At 35.3% G+C, this 14,097-nt stretch overlaps 1 protein-coding gene and 1 non-coding gene across 3 annotated transcripts in view; one reads left to right on the forward strand and one right to left on the reverse strand.

The window, feature by feature from the left end:
- The window catches only part of LOC111502964 (FERM and PDZ domain-containing protein 2), a 90,886-nt gene that overhangs the window by 18,108 nt on the left and 58,681 nt on the right, over positions 1–14,097 (reverse strand). The window contains exons 5-6 of one of the 2 annotated variants that reach the window (XM_074169194.1): positions 10,935–11,092; positions 189–555 (exon numbers count right to left, since the gene is read on the reverse strand). In XM_074169194.1, coding sequence (XP_074025295.1) covers positions 189–555; positions 10,935–11,092 — 525 coding nt within the window. Of the gene's footprint in view, positions 1–188; positions 556–5,235; positions 5,254–10,934; positions 11,093–14,097 lie in introns of those variants that run through there. The other variant, XM_074169195.1, reaches the window with a different exon arrangement.
- TRNAV-AAC (transfer RNA valine (anticodon AAC)) lies at positions 11,429–11,501 on the forward strand. Its single transcript has one exon. It is a non-coding gene; the product is annotated as a tRNA-Val (tRNA).

The raw sequence follows: 14,097 nt of genomic DNA on the forward strand, positions 1-14,097 counted from the left end.
AAGTTGATAATATTCCACAATTGAAAATCTAATTCGATTCAGAGTATCATTCCTCGAACAAGGCTGCTGCGAACGACCAACAACATATTTGTCATCGCTCCATTAGCCCGTAAACGAGGTACTAACCAACGGCATATCCGAATCGCACACATAGTAAGGGGACATACTTCAAGAACTAAGATACTCACTAAATCATTACTGGTCCCGTTCCTCTCTCCTCTACAACCCACACCATTCTCCCTGGCCCCGCACGAATTCTTTTTCGAAAATTCATCGTCACTATCACAGTTCAAACCTATCTCACTATAAATCCTGTCTCCGGCACACAAACCGTTCGCCTCCTCGAAATACCGCCCCCCTTCTGGCACGCACATGGATTTCGGCCTGACAACGTTACCGGGGGCGCGTGATAAGTTCGCGCGAGAACTCAAGTCCTCCATGCTGGTACTGGCCTCCTTAGTGAGCCTCGGAGGGAAGCCGGAGTCGTGGTTGTTTCGGGTCATACCGAGCCATCTTCGGGGTATCGTCCCGTAGCCGTCCGCGGTGGATTCCGATCTGAAAGAAAAATAGAGCGATGACTGCAAGATTACGTTTCCAGGAAAACTGTATTGCTTCAAAGTAAGTATCTTTACGGTGCATTTCTTTAATGCCCCCCCCTTTGATTTTTTGAACTGGTCAACTCAGAAAATTGAAATTGGGGATGATGAAATTAATGCATGAATACTTTATTGTATGTTTATAAAATGTATGTTTATGAAATGATGAGAAATGAAAATGACATTGATTGAAGGAGATTACTTCCTAGATCTCATACACATTCTATTAATGTAAGGGACAAGGGCTTACTCACGATGCCACATCATTCGACAGCTACTTTCCAGAGGAGCTTTACCTATACATCTATTAAACATTTCAATTCTATCCCTATTCAGTACAGGGACTCAAATTTGAGAGCATTTAAAAAGTTTATAAAAGAATCTTTACTATCTGCACAGAGAATAATGTAGGTGAATGTTGGTCGAACAAACTTAGTAATGTCTGATTTTTTAGTTAGTATATTTTTAATTTTGTAATTTATAGGGCCATATGGTATTATCAACTCTAGAGGATCATCAGGGGGTTAGATGTAAGAGTAGCCGAAGGCTAAATCTCGCCTCGTGATGTTCAAGCAAGAAAGAGATTTTCCTGTATTATTTCTTCGAAATATGTAGTAATTTGTAATCTCTACATAATAAAGACGATCTTATTATTATTATTATTTATATTGAAGTGTGAAACACGTGTCGAGGTGTTAAAAATAACGGTTTGGTGACTTAGCTCTGTCTTTTCTTCAAGTTGTGGAAGGCTGATTACCCAAAAAACAGAAAGAAATGTTGGTATGTTGTTGATGTGCCAGGAACATTTTCTAAAATGTAAAGTAATATTTAGGTTTTGAACAATACTGAAACGATAAAATACCGTATCTATTAATAATATTACATCAGATTTCAAACTAGTAAAACATGGTGTACCTCAAGGGTCCGTATTGGGCCCACTTTTGTTTATCATTTACGTGAATGACATTTCATCTTTCATGAACCCCTTCAAAACTGTTACCTTTGCAGATGATACAACCTTCATCTGTTCACATAGAGAGTCATCAGAACTCTCTAAAGTATCTGAACAGGTAGGAGATAAAGCCACAACTTGGTTCTCAGTTAACCGTTTCAAGTTAAGCTCAGAAAAAACTCAAAAATTATGTTTTTCTACTAGTGATACTTCATCAGGTATAAATACAGTCAAATTATTGGGCATTACCTTAGATACTACTTTCACCTGGTCTCACCATATCGACCAACTAAAAAGTAAACTATGTAGAACTCTTTTTCTTTTACGACAACTTGAAGAAATTACCAGTTATGATATCCTTAAAATGACATATTCTTCACTTTTTCACTCGCATAGTACCTATGGTGGGGTAATACTATACTTTGGAGTAACTCCACTAATGCCTTGCAAATCTTTAAACTTCAGAAAAAAGCTATCAGAATTTTAAGTAATGCCGGTTACAGAGATCATTCTCAACCTCTTTTCTTAAAACTGAAAATAATGCCGCTACCAACTTTATTTTAGTACAGTGTCTTGGTAGAAATACATAAAAACATGGACTCTTTGACAAAACAATCAGATTTACATGATTATAACACCAGAAATGGAAACAGAATTCGTACCAATCGGTACCGTTTCAGTAAGAGCCAGAAAAATACCTTAGATTATAGTCTTTACAATTACTTACCAGAATATTTGAAGAACCTCAGTATAACCAAATTTAAAAGAACATTAAAGGGTTATTTTTTGAGATTTTGCTTTTATTCTGTCAGTGAATATGTCACCCATTTTCGAAATCTGTGATATATGTATGTTATAAACAATCATTAATTTTTAGTAATCTTTTAAAAAAAGTTATCAATATATTGATGTATCTTGAACGACTTGCTACAAACATTTATACTAATGTAAAGTAGTTAATAAACTTTACTTTACTTTGCTTTTGTCCTCAAGACGACAATTTTTTATTAAATCGAATGACACAAAAATTGTAAACGGTCAGATAATAAGTTGAATATGCAGGGTGTTTGGTAGCTGGGTGCAAACCTTTAAGGGGGTGATACACTAGCCCATGTAGAACATATTCATACAAACATTTTTATTTTCTAGCACGTTTTTTATTTTTAAGGGAACTTTTACGATTTTCAGTACAAAAACCCAAAATTGGTCAATTAAATGCTAATAACTTCGAATCTTAACAGAAATATCCGGTTTTTTTAATTTATTTTAGTAGTCTTATGTGTCCCCAATCGTACTAAAGTAGTTTGAAGCACCATTGTGTCCAAAAAAGTTATGTACAGAGCATTTAAACTTTACAAAAAAAGAAAGAAAATAAAAAATCTGAACTTTGATGCCAATTAAAAAAATAAATAAAATACATACAGGTGTTTGTTTGAGGTATCATTTACCTAGCTAAGTCTTAAACTTTTTTAATTAGGGTACCTGAACCAGTTAAAAGTCGTAAATATGGATATTTGAAAAATTAAAAAAAAGTAATTTGAATGAAATTCAGCTCAAAAACCTTTGAACGAAAATCTTAAAGCAATATGCGATATTATTTTTAGACTTACATGGAATAATAAGAAACTTAGCCCAACTTGAAAGAAGAGAAAACTGAACAAAGGCCGGTGCCGGTGGCATTTTACAACAAAGAATTTGACCTAAAGCTAGTCATTAATTGGAATGCATTCTGTTGTTATGATTTAGACCTTATGCTAGGGCCATAAACTTGCTTTTGAGTTTATCAATTTTTAGGTACCTGAGTTGAGTAATCATCTTGGACCCCTCGCCGGGTCGGTTTGGTTGGCCAAACAAGTTCTCTAGTCACTGCTTTGCCCTTTCGAGTTGCGAGTAGACGTTGGTTTTGTGTTCCCTATTTTTGTAATTCACCGTGTTCAGTTGTAGCCTTTCGCTCCTGCAGGTGTTGTTTATTTTGGACTATCGAACTTTTTGTTGTGTGTGCTGCCATGGTTGAGTTTTCGAGTCATGAACAAGCCGATATCATTTTTATGTATGGCAGAGCTGATGGTAACGCATCTCTGGCACGACGTTTGTACCAAGAACGTTACCCGAACCGCAGGTAAATTAATTTCTAATTGTAGCAATATGTAAAGTGTGGAGTACGATGCACAACGAAAAGAAATATCCGTTTCACGGCACGGGTATGCAAGGCTTGGAGGAAACGGATCCGGCGAGACGGATACGGTTCTGCCGTTTTTTGCTAAACGCAGATATTGACGACGCGTGGTTCTTAAAGTCCATCCTCTGGACTGACGAATCGAAGTTCTCCAGGGAAGGAATTACTAATTTCCACAACCTTCATGAATGGGCTGATAAGGACAGCAATCCAAATTGGAAAAAACAGGTAAATAAATGATTTTTATTATTATTATTTCATTACCCATGTTCAACACGTGTTTAATTACTTAAATTAACTAATTTTATTGCATTTTTGTTTCAGATTTCTTTCCAAAGACAATTTTCAATAAATGTGTGGGCTGGGGTCATCGGACGCACATTGGTTGGCCCACACATTTTGCCTGACAATTTGAATGGACAAAATTACCTCGAATTCATGATAAACGGCTTGCCAATGTTACTCTATGATGCCGAAGTGCCAATATTGGACACGGACAGGCCGATCACATTTCAGCAAGATGGATGCCCAGCACATTGGGCTGTAAGCGTCCGCGAACACCTGAACCGCTGTTTTCCTGGCAACTGGATCGGGAGAGACGGACCCATCCCCTGGCCTGTCAGATCGCCCGACCTGACTCCGTTGGATTTTTTTGTGTGGGGTCGGGTGAAAGAACTCGTATACACAACAGAAATCACCACGAGAGAAGAATTACTTCAGCGAATAGAGGCAGCGTTTGAAATTATGAAACAGGAAATGCAAATGAAAGTAACCACAACTGAAGTTCGAAATCGTTGTAGAAAGTGTATACGCAATGGTGGACATTTTGAACACCAACAATAAATTTTTACAGTACAAAACATTTTTTTCTTTAATTCCATAAAAATCCATATTTACGACCTTTAACTGGTTCAGGTACCCTAATTGAAAAAGTTTAAGACTTAGCTAGGTAAATGATACCTCAAACGAAAGAGCAATAACTAAGCATGTTTTTAAAGGTGTCTTAACACCTGTATGTATTTTATTTATTTTTCTAATTGGCATCAAAGTTCAGATTTTTTATTTTCTTTCTTTTTTTGTAAAGTTTAAATGCTCTGTACATAACTTTTTTGGATACAATGGTGCTTCAAACTACTTTAGTACGATTGGGGACACATAAGACTACAAAAATAAATTTAAAAAACCGGACATTTCTGTTAAGATTCGAAGTTATTAGCATTTAATTGACCAATTTTGGGTTTATGTACTAAAAATCGTAAAAGTTCCCTTAAAAATAAAAAACGCGCTAGAAAATAAAAATGTTTGTATGAATACGTTCTACATGGGCTAGTGTATCACCCCCTTAAAGGTTTGCACCCAGCTACCAAACACCCTGGAAACGTTTAGAGACTATTCTGACAACTGCAAGGGTTGATCATCTACCTAAAATATATAGAAAAATTGTTGATGCACGAACCTGATGAACCATCACACTGAAACAGCTTTGACGTAAATAAAGCGTAGGTACTTACAGAATGAAAACAATGCTATGACGACTTAATTCGAATTAAATATACACTGTATGATCACTGATGCCCACCCAAAGACTGTCACGCAAATCTTCATCTGAGCAGCCCATTCAGATAAATACCCGCAATTATTTTGAACAACAAATTACGTAATCCGATGAATCTAATCATTGGCTATTCATTCGAGTATGGAAGTGCGTTTTTGCGGATGAACACAATGAAAACTTGAATAAAGAAATCAGGATTTATCGGATGAAAAACGATTTGACTGACTAGGTGTTCCCAGTTCCCAGAAATGACCATAAAACAATATTGTCAAAAATATGGATTTACAGAATATTGAAGATAGTTTCGGAAAATTGCACAAATACTTTTTTCGAAGATACTGGAGATAATATAGTAGATATAGGAGATATAGTATAATATAGTATAGGATATACTATATAGGAGGATATAGATAATATAGTAGATATAGGAGATAATATAGTAGATAATATAAGAAAAAATAAGAAGATCGAGTCTAATCACTCGATCTGATATAACATTTATATTAAAAAAGAATATTAATGATTTTAACAGGTTGATTCATGTTTATTGATTGTTTCTCTTTGTTTTTTACTCTTATCCAAGCATATTTTGGGTAGTTTCTTGTTTCGTCAATTCGTGTTTCGTCACCTATAGTCCGTTCATAATTTGTTGATAGCTCACTGCAAGTTTGACCCTCATTAGAGAACTGAAATACAGAGAGGACAGCTAATATGATATAATAACAAAAACCAAACTAAAACTGGCAGTTTAAGATGTTTTCGACTAACCCACCTTGTATATGAAGAAATACAATACAGCTATAAAACTTTTAATCCGATTATGTAGGTATTTTGAGTGGAAATGAGTGACCAGTGTCGTAGAGTATATGATTAAAACATTAGTTACTTTAAATAAATAAATATATTAATATTCTTAAACTGTAGGTACTGTAAACTGTATTTTTATTTTAAAAAAATTTCTTTATTTTATTCAAAAATAGTAAGTTACTTGCAATTTGTAAAAAATACATTTATTTAATTAATACCTATTTTTAAATGATATAAACTACGATTACTTACAAAACTATTCAAATTCAAAATAAACAGGATCATCTTCGGAATCCGAGTCGTCTTGCAGGTTAATAATTAGCGGTTGTGTCTCTACAGTCGCATCAATTATATTGTCAAGATCCCACATTTTTTGTTCTTCTTCTATTGCATGTCTTACTGCATCTCGCCAATTTTGTTCTGTAATATGTTGTAAAGACTCATATAACAATTCACGTACAGCTTGTATTTTATATGACGTATTTTTTCTAGCCACATAGCTTTTCATTTGTGCCCAAATGAGTTCAATTGGATTTAATTCGCAGTGGTAGGGTGGAAGTCTAAGGACTGTGATGTTTCGTCATTCCGCCATTTTGTCAACTACGTATTTCTTGAACTTAGATTTGTGTTGCCGGGCAATTTTCAAAAGTTCTGCTTTAACCATTCCATCTTCGTAAGGCAGGGACTTATTCCGCAGCCAGTCAATGATATCCTGTTTTTTCCAGGCAGTCGTTGGAAGTCTTTCAACTAGTCGTGAATGATAAGGTGCATTATCTAATATTATAATTGAGTTTGGTGGTATATGTTCAATCATCTGCTCAAAATACTCTTCGAAAACATCAGCTGTCATCTCCTCGTGATAGTCTTTTGTGCTTTTGGATTCAAATTCCAACAAACCATGCTTAGCAAATCCTTTTTCACTGCCAATGTGAGAAACTATTAATCTACTGCCTTTACCAGAGGGTAGGGAAATACCAGTAGACCAACCTTCCATAAAGGCTTGCCTGGAGCTTGATATATTTTTATCTGTCCAAATTTTTGTGAGACTATGACCTGCGTTTACCCACGTTTCGTCCTGATAGTAAATTGGCCTTCCTTCAGCCCGAAATTTTCGTATAGATCTTAGATACTTTCTTCTCCAACATATTATCTCTTCCCGGTCAATCAAAAGTGATTTTCGGTCTGATTTCTCCCACCGGAAATTTAATTCTTTTAAAACTTGCCACAATTTGGTTCGTCCGACATGAGGCAAATCCGGGTCGTCTCTAACTTCTTGTAAAATTTTGTTTAAGTTGGGTATTTCTTTTTTGTAAAAAAATTCGTGAATTTTCCTTCGAATACCATTTTTGGCAAATTCATCAATTTCAATAGGTTTTCTCCCCCTCTTTAAGTATTCGTTTGTATTTGGGTTAGCTATAACTTTTTTTTTCTTTCTGATAGGAACCTATATATTGTTGACTCCCCCACGCCCGTCATGTTGGCACAACTCTTGATTATGTTCTGAACAGTGTTTGTGGGATTCTGAGAAACCAGAGCATCGTGAACGTTCAAAACAATAGTCTTCTCTCTTGGTGAATAGACTGTACGCAACAGTACCGTTGTAAAACTTGATGATGTTGATGATGATGACGAAGCCATCGCAAGCAATCAAACAAAACAAGCAGGAACGAAAGGTACGTATATGTTTGTAGGAATATGAAAAAAAGTTACTCACGCACTGCACAAAATTCGCAAAATAAATATTAGAGACGTTAATTACTGCCGTAGACGCCGAAACACCAACGAGCCGTAAATTAAATGCGATTAAAAAATGTACTAAACCAAAAATTATTTTCGTTCGTAACAACTTCACCCTTTCAAGACAAGTTTCGAATATAAACTGAAGCTTTATATTTAATGAATAAACACCTCAGGAACCTCCGCCTATGATTTTACGAGTTTTACGACCGTTTTATGACTTGGGCCCTCATTTTGTGCTATCGACAAATTATGAACGGACTATAGGTTCAAGCAGCCTGGTTACCTCTCAATTTTCACTTAAGCTGTCATTTTGCATTATTTTGTGTTTTAAATTCAAGTATATCTCGATAATTGTTTGCCAAACTCTTATTTGAAGGTATTTCTATTAAGGATAGTGACTCGCCTTTTTAGGGTAATCTTTGATATGAATCCCAATATGCGTGATATAATCATGCATTTCTACATCCGAAATTCATTGTGAAGTAGACATATTTCGAGAAAATATCATCATGAGCATATTCATCTGGTCAACTGTAAAATTGAAGGAATCGGATTTAAATCTAAAACTAACTTCAGCCACATGATGATATACTAGTTTTGAAAAGAAAAAATAAGAAGGAAGTCAGAGTCTAATCACTCGATCTGATATAACATTTATATTAAAAAAGAATATTAATGATTTCAAGAGGTTGATTCATATTTGTTAATTGTTTCCCTTTGTTGTTCACTCTTATCCAAGCACATTTTGGCGAAACAAGAACAAATCCACATTTTGATACCCATTGCAACAGCGGCTATTTTGTTTCTACATAGTCCAGCCCTGTTCATAAAAACAATTAACTATAATATGTGCTATTTGATATGATTATACACCGTTTCCTGAGACATAATTATTAACAAACCGCCGAATTTACTTTGAAACGATGAATACATTGCTACACAAACTATTTATTATATCTTAATAAATTTTTCCTGTCCTTCACGTGAAGTTATTATATAGTAAAGTCTTTCATGAGACCGAAATAAATGGTTTTCAAATCTGTTTAATAATAATAATGTTTATTTCCAAAGAAAAAAGGTACAATTATATCAATAACAAGTTACTAAAGTAGATTTACATACAGTGCATTTCTTTAACGTCCCCCCTTTTATTTTTTGAACGGGTCAACTTAAAAAATTGAAATTTGGGATAATGAAATTGATGCTTGAATACTTTATTTTGAAGTGAAATTGACAGATGAAACATTCAAGATGGCGACTGGATACCATCTGGAAAAAAATTTGAATGGAAATACTTCACAACCCTAGAATATGAAGGATTAAGAGCCTAGAAGGGGAGTGTTGCTACTATGGTGATCGGTGCTCTCACTCACGCCGCCAACTACGCGCAACCTATCTCTTTCTATATGAAATAAAATTTATTTTCATGTTTGCCGGGAATTAAACCCCAACAAAACTGTCTGGCTTTTTGTAATTAACTTTCTGAATATTTGATTGAGTAGCTGTTAAAATTTCATAATGAATGAAACATTTCATTTTGTTAAAAAAATAACTTTGAGGGAAATCAATTATACGTGAACCCTCTCCAAAGTGTCTGCCATCTTGAATTATAACTAAAAATTAACTAATCTTTCCATTAAAGTTTGTTGGCCTGTGAATCAAACACTTATTTTGACCTATATTTTTATACACCTTTCTATTATGGGCAGTACCTGGTGTCCCGGGCAGTGTCAGGCAAACACAGGTATTCGTACTTCTTATTCCATAGATACTAGCCTTACAAAATTTCAGAGTGCATCAAACACTTCATGAAACATGCGTCACTGGCTCTTGGACTATAAGTTTTGTTAAGTTATCTTTTGTTTATAAAAACATCAAAAAATGTCAGTACGACAATGAACATCATGTTTTCCGAGAAACACATACCCAATATCCAGTAAAAATTGAACTGGAATATTGGGAAACCATATTGTTGGACCTCTATTCATCGATTAAAATTCAACAGGGGAACTGTATTTGAATATTCTGGAAACTACTGTTGACCGTCTCATCACTGAAATCGACGAAGCGAATCCTAATGAATTCGATATGAATATTGTATCCCAACAAGATGGAGCACCACCATATTACTCCAGACAAGTAAGAAAGTATTTGGAAACTACTTTTTCCGGTCGTTGGATTGGCTGTCGAGGTCCTACAGAATGGCCAGCCCGCTCGCCAGATTTGACACCTCTGGACTTTCTTTAAGGGGCTATTTGAAGCAAAATGTGTACGAAACTGAACTTTCTTCAATATTGGATATACGGTAGAGAATAATAAATATTTGTAGAGATATTCATGTTACTGTATTCGAAAATGTTCGGCGTGAAATATCGGAGAGGCTGTTCATAAGTCAAGAAAACCATTTCGAGCATCTTCTGAACTGACCTCAAGCTTATTATGTAGTTGAATGTCAATGTCAGGCAATTATTAAAAGTTCCGCCATTTTGTAGTAGTTGAAGATATTGACATTAAATTCTAGGATTGAGAAACATCTGTCAGGAGCTTCAAAAAGATATATCACAAGACCCCCTTTTCATTTAATTTTTTTCCCAGATGGCACCAAATCGCCATCTTGGAAGTTTCAACTGTCAATTTCACTTCAAAATAAAGTATTCATTCTTAATTTCATTATCTCAAATGTCAGTAAAAGGGGGGGACATTAAAGAAATGCACTGCATTTTGAAATAAACAAATGAACCTGGCTAAGAAGCCAGGCTGTGGTTATGGTCCGTTTTACTTTTTAACATAATTTAGTGTAACTTGATACCAAGGCTTAAATTGTAACACATCAAGATGACCAGTACCTTACACAAAAACAGTGTAGGTATGCAGGTATGCATGACGAGTGATGAGAGACAGACGGTTATAACATTTGAAACTTTGACAAAATTCGATAATTCTCTTTTGATTCCACTAGTCTGAATTTTAACAAAATCACAACCAAAACTGGACTTTTTCCAATGATCAGAAATGCAATATGCAAGATGAAGTTTACATGTTTAGATCCTGTAGAATTGAAAAAATTTCTTCGAGATACCTACTGATGAGGAAACTACGATTCCTTACCTATTTTTTGTTCTCGGTCTAAGTTCCGGCATGGCGGGAGGTCCCCAAGGTGTGTCCATGGCAATTTCCAAGGCGGCCATAGCCTCTCTGTGGAGATCCATGACAATATGGGAAAATGGTCTATTTTGCTGCCTCTTTGTAACATATCCAGATATAACCTAGAACAATATAGATATAGACACATCGATCTCGAAGTGAAGAAAGGATATACTCAGTAATTTCACTCAAGTTGCCTTCAATATTTTTTTTGTGTCCGGTACCCACGGTTTGCCTTTGGGAAAGTAGCATTTTCCGGCATAGTCCGGGAAGTCTGAGGTGTTTTTGCACAAACCCGTTACCAATATTACAATTGCAACATGTGAATTTGAGTACAGGGCACAAACAGACATCAATAAAAAATTTAACTTGATTTTTCTACAATCAGCACTCGCTTTTAAGGATGAAAGGGCTCCATATGATACTGTCTGTCGAGGAATTTACGCAACAACTCACAAGTTTCCGTGGTGTAGTGGTTATCACATCCGCCTAACACGCGGAAGGTCCCCGGTTCGATCCCGGGCGGAAACATTTTTTTTTTTTTTGAAGAATTTTATTCATTAAAACTATAGAACCTGAATATGAAATGAGATTTATTCACTAAAACTTTGGAACCTGAATATAAAATGAGATCGCATATAGACCAATATTTTTATCACTCGCCACTTATTAAAGAGATTACAAAAGGGAGGGCTAACTTATAAAAACAGTATTGTGAGCCTGTGAGTCATAAAATCAATTATCTATCGAAAGTGGGCCCTCAAAAATGTGCCGCAAGGTTGAAGTAACAAGAAGGAACTTTTCGTAAAATTCCAAAATGAGGTCAAGTCAGTGAGAGGAATAAGTTTTGTCCTAAAAACCATGGAAAACGTTCGACCGCTCAATTTTTTTGAATGGAAATTTGGGTCGATGAAAATGGGTTGCAATTTATGAATCGTTGACGTTTCGTTTTTGAAAATCGGCCCGAAAACGTAATATCAAATTGCAAAGAACACGTTTTTGAAATTTGCATTGGTCGAATCAATTTTATATAACAAATTGAAAGTAACAAACATTTTCTAAAACAAGTTTTCATCAACATGCTTCAGAAAGAATAAATATAGTTTAAAAAACTAAAAAACACGCTTTGAAAAAAGTTAAGAATATTTTTTATTAAACAAAATATTTTCAACTGTCCAGTTCGATCTTCTTTGAAAGCGTGTTTTTTAGTTTTTTTAAACTATAATTATTTTTCATTAATTTTTTCGTATGCTATGAAAGCGTTTCTTTTAGTCTTTTTATCTGAACTTTGGGATCAATCAGCCTTATATTGTTTAAAAAAATGACCATTGATATTTTTCGATTCTGGAACAGGGTGTGGCAAAATACATCATTTAAGAAAAACCATGACAATTCAACGGGGCTCTGAAGTTTAAACATGCGACTCCTCAGTGTGTACAGGGTGCCTCAAGATATATATGGATCTTTCAAATTGTGGGGCATCCACTTTTCGAGATTTTTAAACAACTTGATGAATTAATTCATTTAATACTTTACACAATCTATATGATGTGGAAGCTGCCTATTTTATCAAAAATCAACGCCGTATTCAGTGTTGCCAGACCATTATTTTTGCAGTAGATTGCCTGTTTCGACTTTCGATCTATAGATGACGCAGTAAAACTTATTAAATGACTACCATCGATGTAGTAATATTTTATCCTGTTTTTTCTGTGTCTACTGGTGACCATGGAACTAATTCCGCAACCCTGGCCACGTTATTACGGCTCGATTTCGTTCTTCACAACACATAATATAAAAAAATCTATATAACTCGACATTTATCAATTCAAAGATCATTTTTGATGAACATTCTTGGTTATTTTTTCATTATCAAATCCTTCGCGATGATAATTAGTTCCGGGGATTTCATAAATCGTTACAAACTACCCTTATAACTTCGACGAAGTTTCTGTTTGGGAACGGAGTTCGTTATTAAATTTATAGCCTTTCATAGCGTCACGGAATCTCGGCGATTTTATAAGTGATAACGATATTTTGCGTCAAATAGCGACAAAATTCAATTTTCGCTGGAGCCAAGTACCACATTCGCGAGTCGGGTGGCTTTCCGGACTTTTTTACTCTTTATCTGTAGATTCCGACTTTTAATTCACTTACCGGCTTCCGAAATAGCTAATTAGGTCTTTCGAGAAATTGCCTTCGATGTAGCATTTAAAAATTTAAAATGCGCGGAATTTGAGACTGAATCGCAGATTTTCGGTCTGTCGAGAATTAGTTTCATTCCATTGAATTACAGATTTTCGGTCTCCTGGGAGGTAGTTTCAGATTACGGGACATTTTCAATGTTGCTTATTTTTTAATGATCTCCTTCTATGAAAAGTAAAATAACTTTTCTGCCCTACATAAGCGGTGACCCAATATCGCTAGCTACATGGATTAATTTGCTAGATGTCAAATTAGATACCAAAATATTTTTAAAGTCAATGCTGCTCGGAAGAAGTAAAACGCCTTCCGATTGGAGACCAAAACACCACAAGCCACGTTGAGATTGAGTCAAAAACAGCGAAGACTTATTTCAAACTAGAAACTTGTACAGCAATTCAGCAACTTTTTATGCTCCATGAAGCTGGAAATGGATCTTTTCTTGGAAAATTGTTCACAAACATACCCTGGGGATTCTGTCCAATAAAGAGCCATCTGATTGGAGACCAAAACACACAAGCAACATTGAGATTGAGTCGGAAACAGCAAAGACTTATTTCTAACTAGAAACTTGTACATCAACTTAGCAACTTTTTCTGCTCCATAAAGCTGGAATTAGGACTGTTTTCTGAAAACTGCTTACAAACATACCCTGGGAATTCTGCCCAGTAAAGAGCCATCCGATTGGAGACCAAAACACCACAAGCAACATTGAGATTGAGTCGGAAACAGCAAAGACTTATTTCTAACTAGAAACTTGTACAGCAACTTAGCAAGTTTTTATGCTCCATAAAGCTGGAATTAGACCTGTTTTCTGAAAATTGCTACAAACATACCCTGTGGATTCTGCCCAGTAAAGAGCCATCCGATCTGAGACCAAAACACCACAAGCAACATTGAGATTGAGTCGGAAACAGCGAAGACT

This window comes from Leptinotarsa decemlineata, unplaced genomic scaffold (genome assembly GCF_025532065.1).
Source record: "Leptinotarsa decemlineata unplaced genomic scaffold, Ldec_3_MD MMD2_P_RNA_scaffold_5, whole genome shotgun sequence".
Classification (NCBI taxonomy): domain Eukaryota; kingdom Metazoa; phylum Arthropoda; class Insecta; order Coleoptera; family Chrysomelidae; genus Leptinotarsa; species Leptinotarsa decemlineata.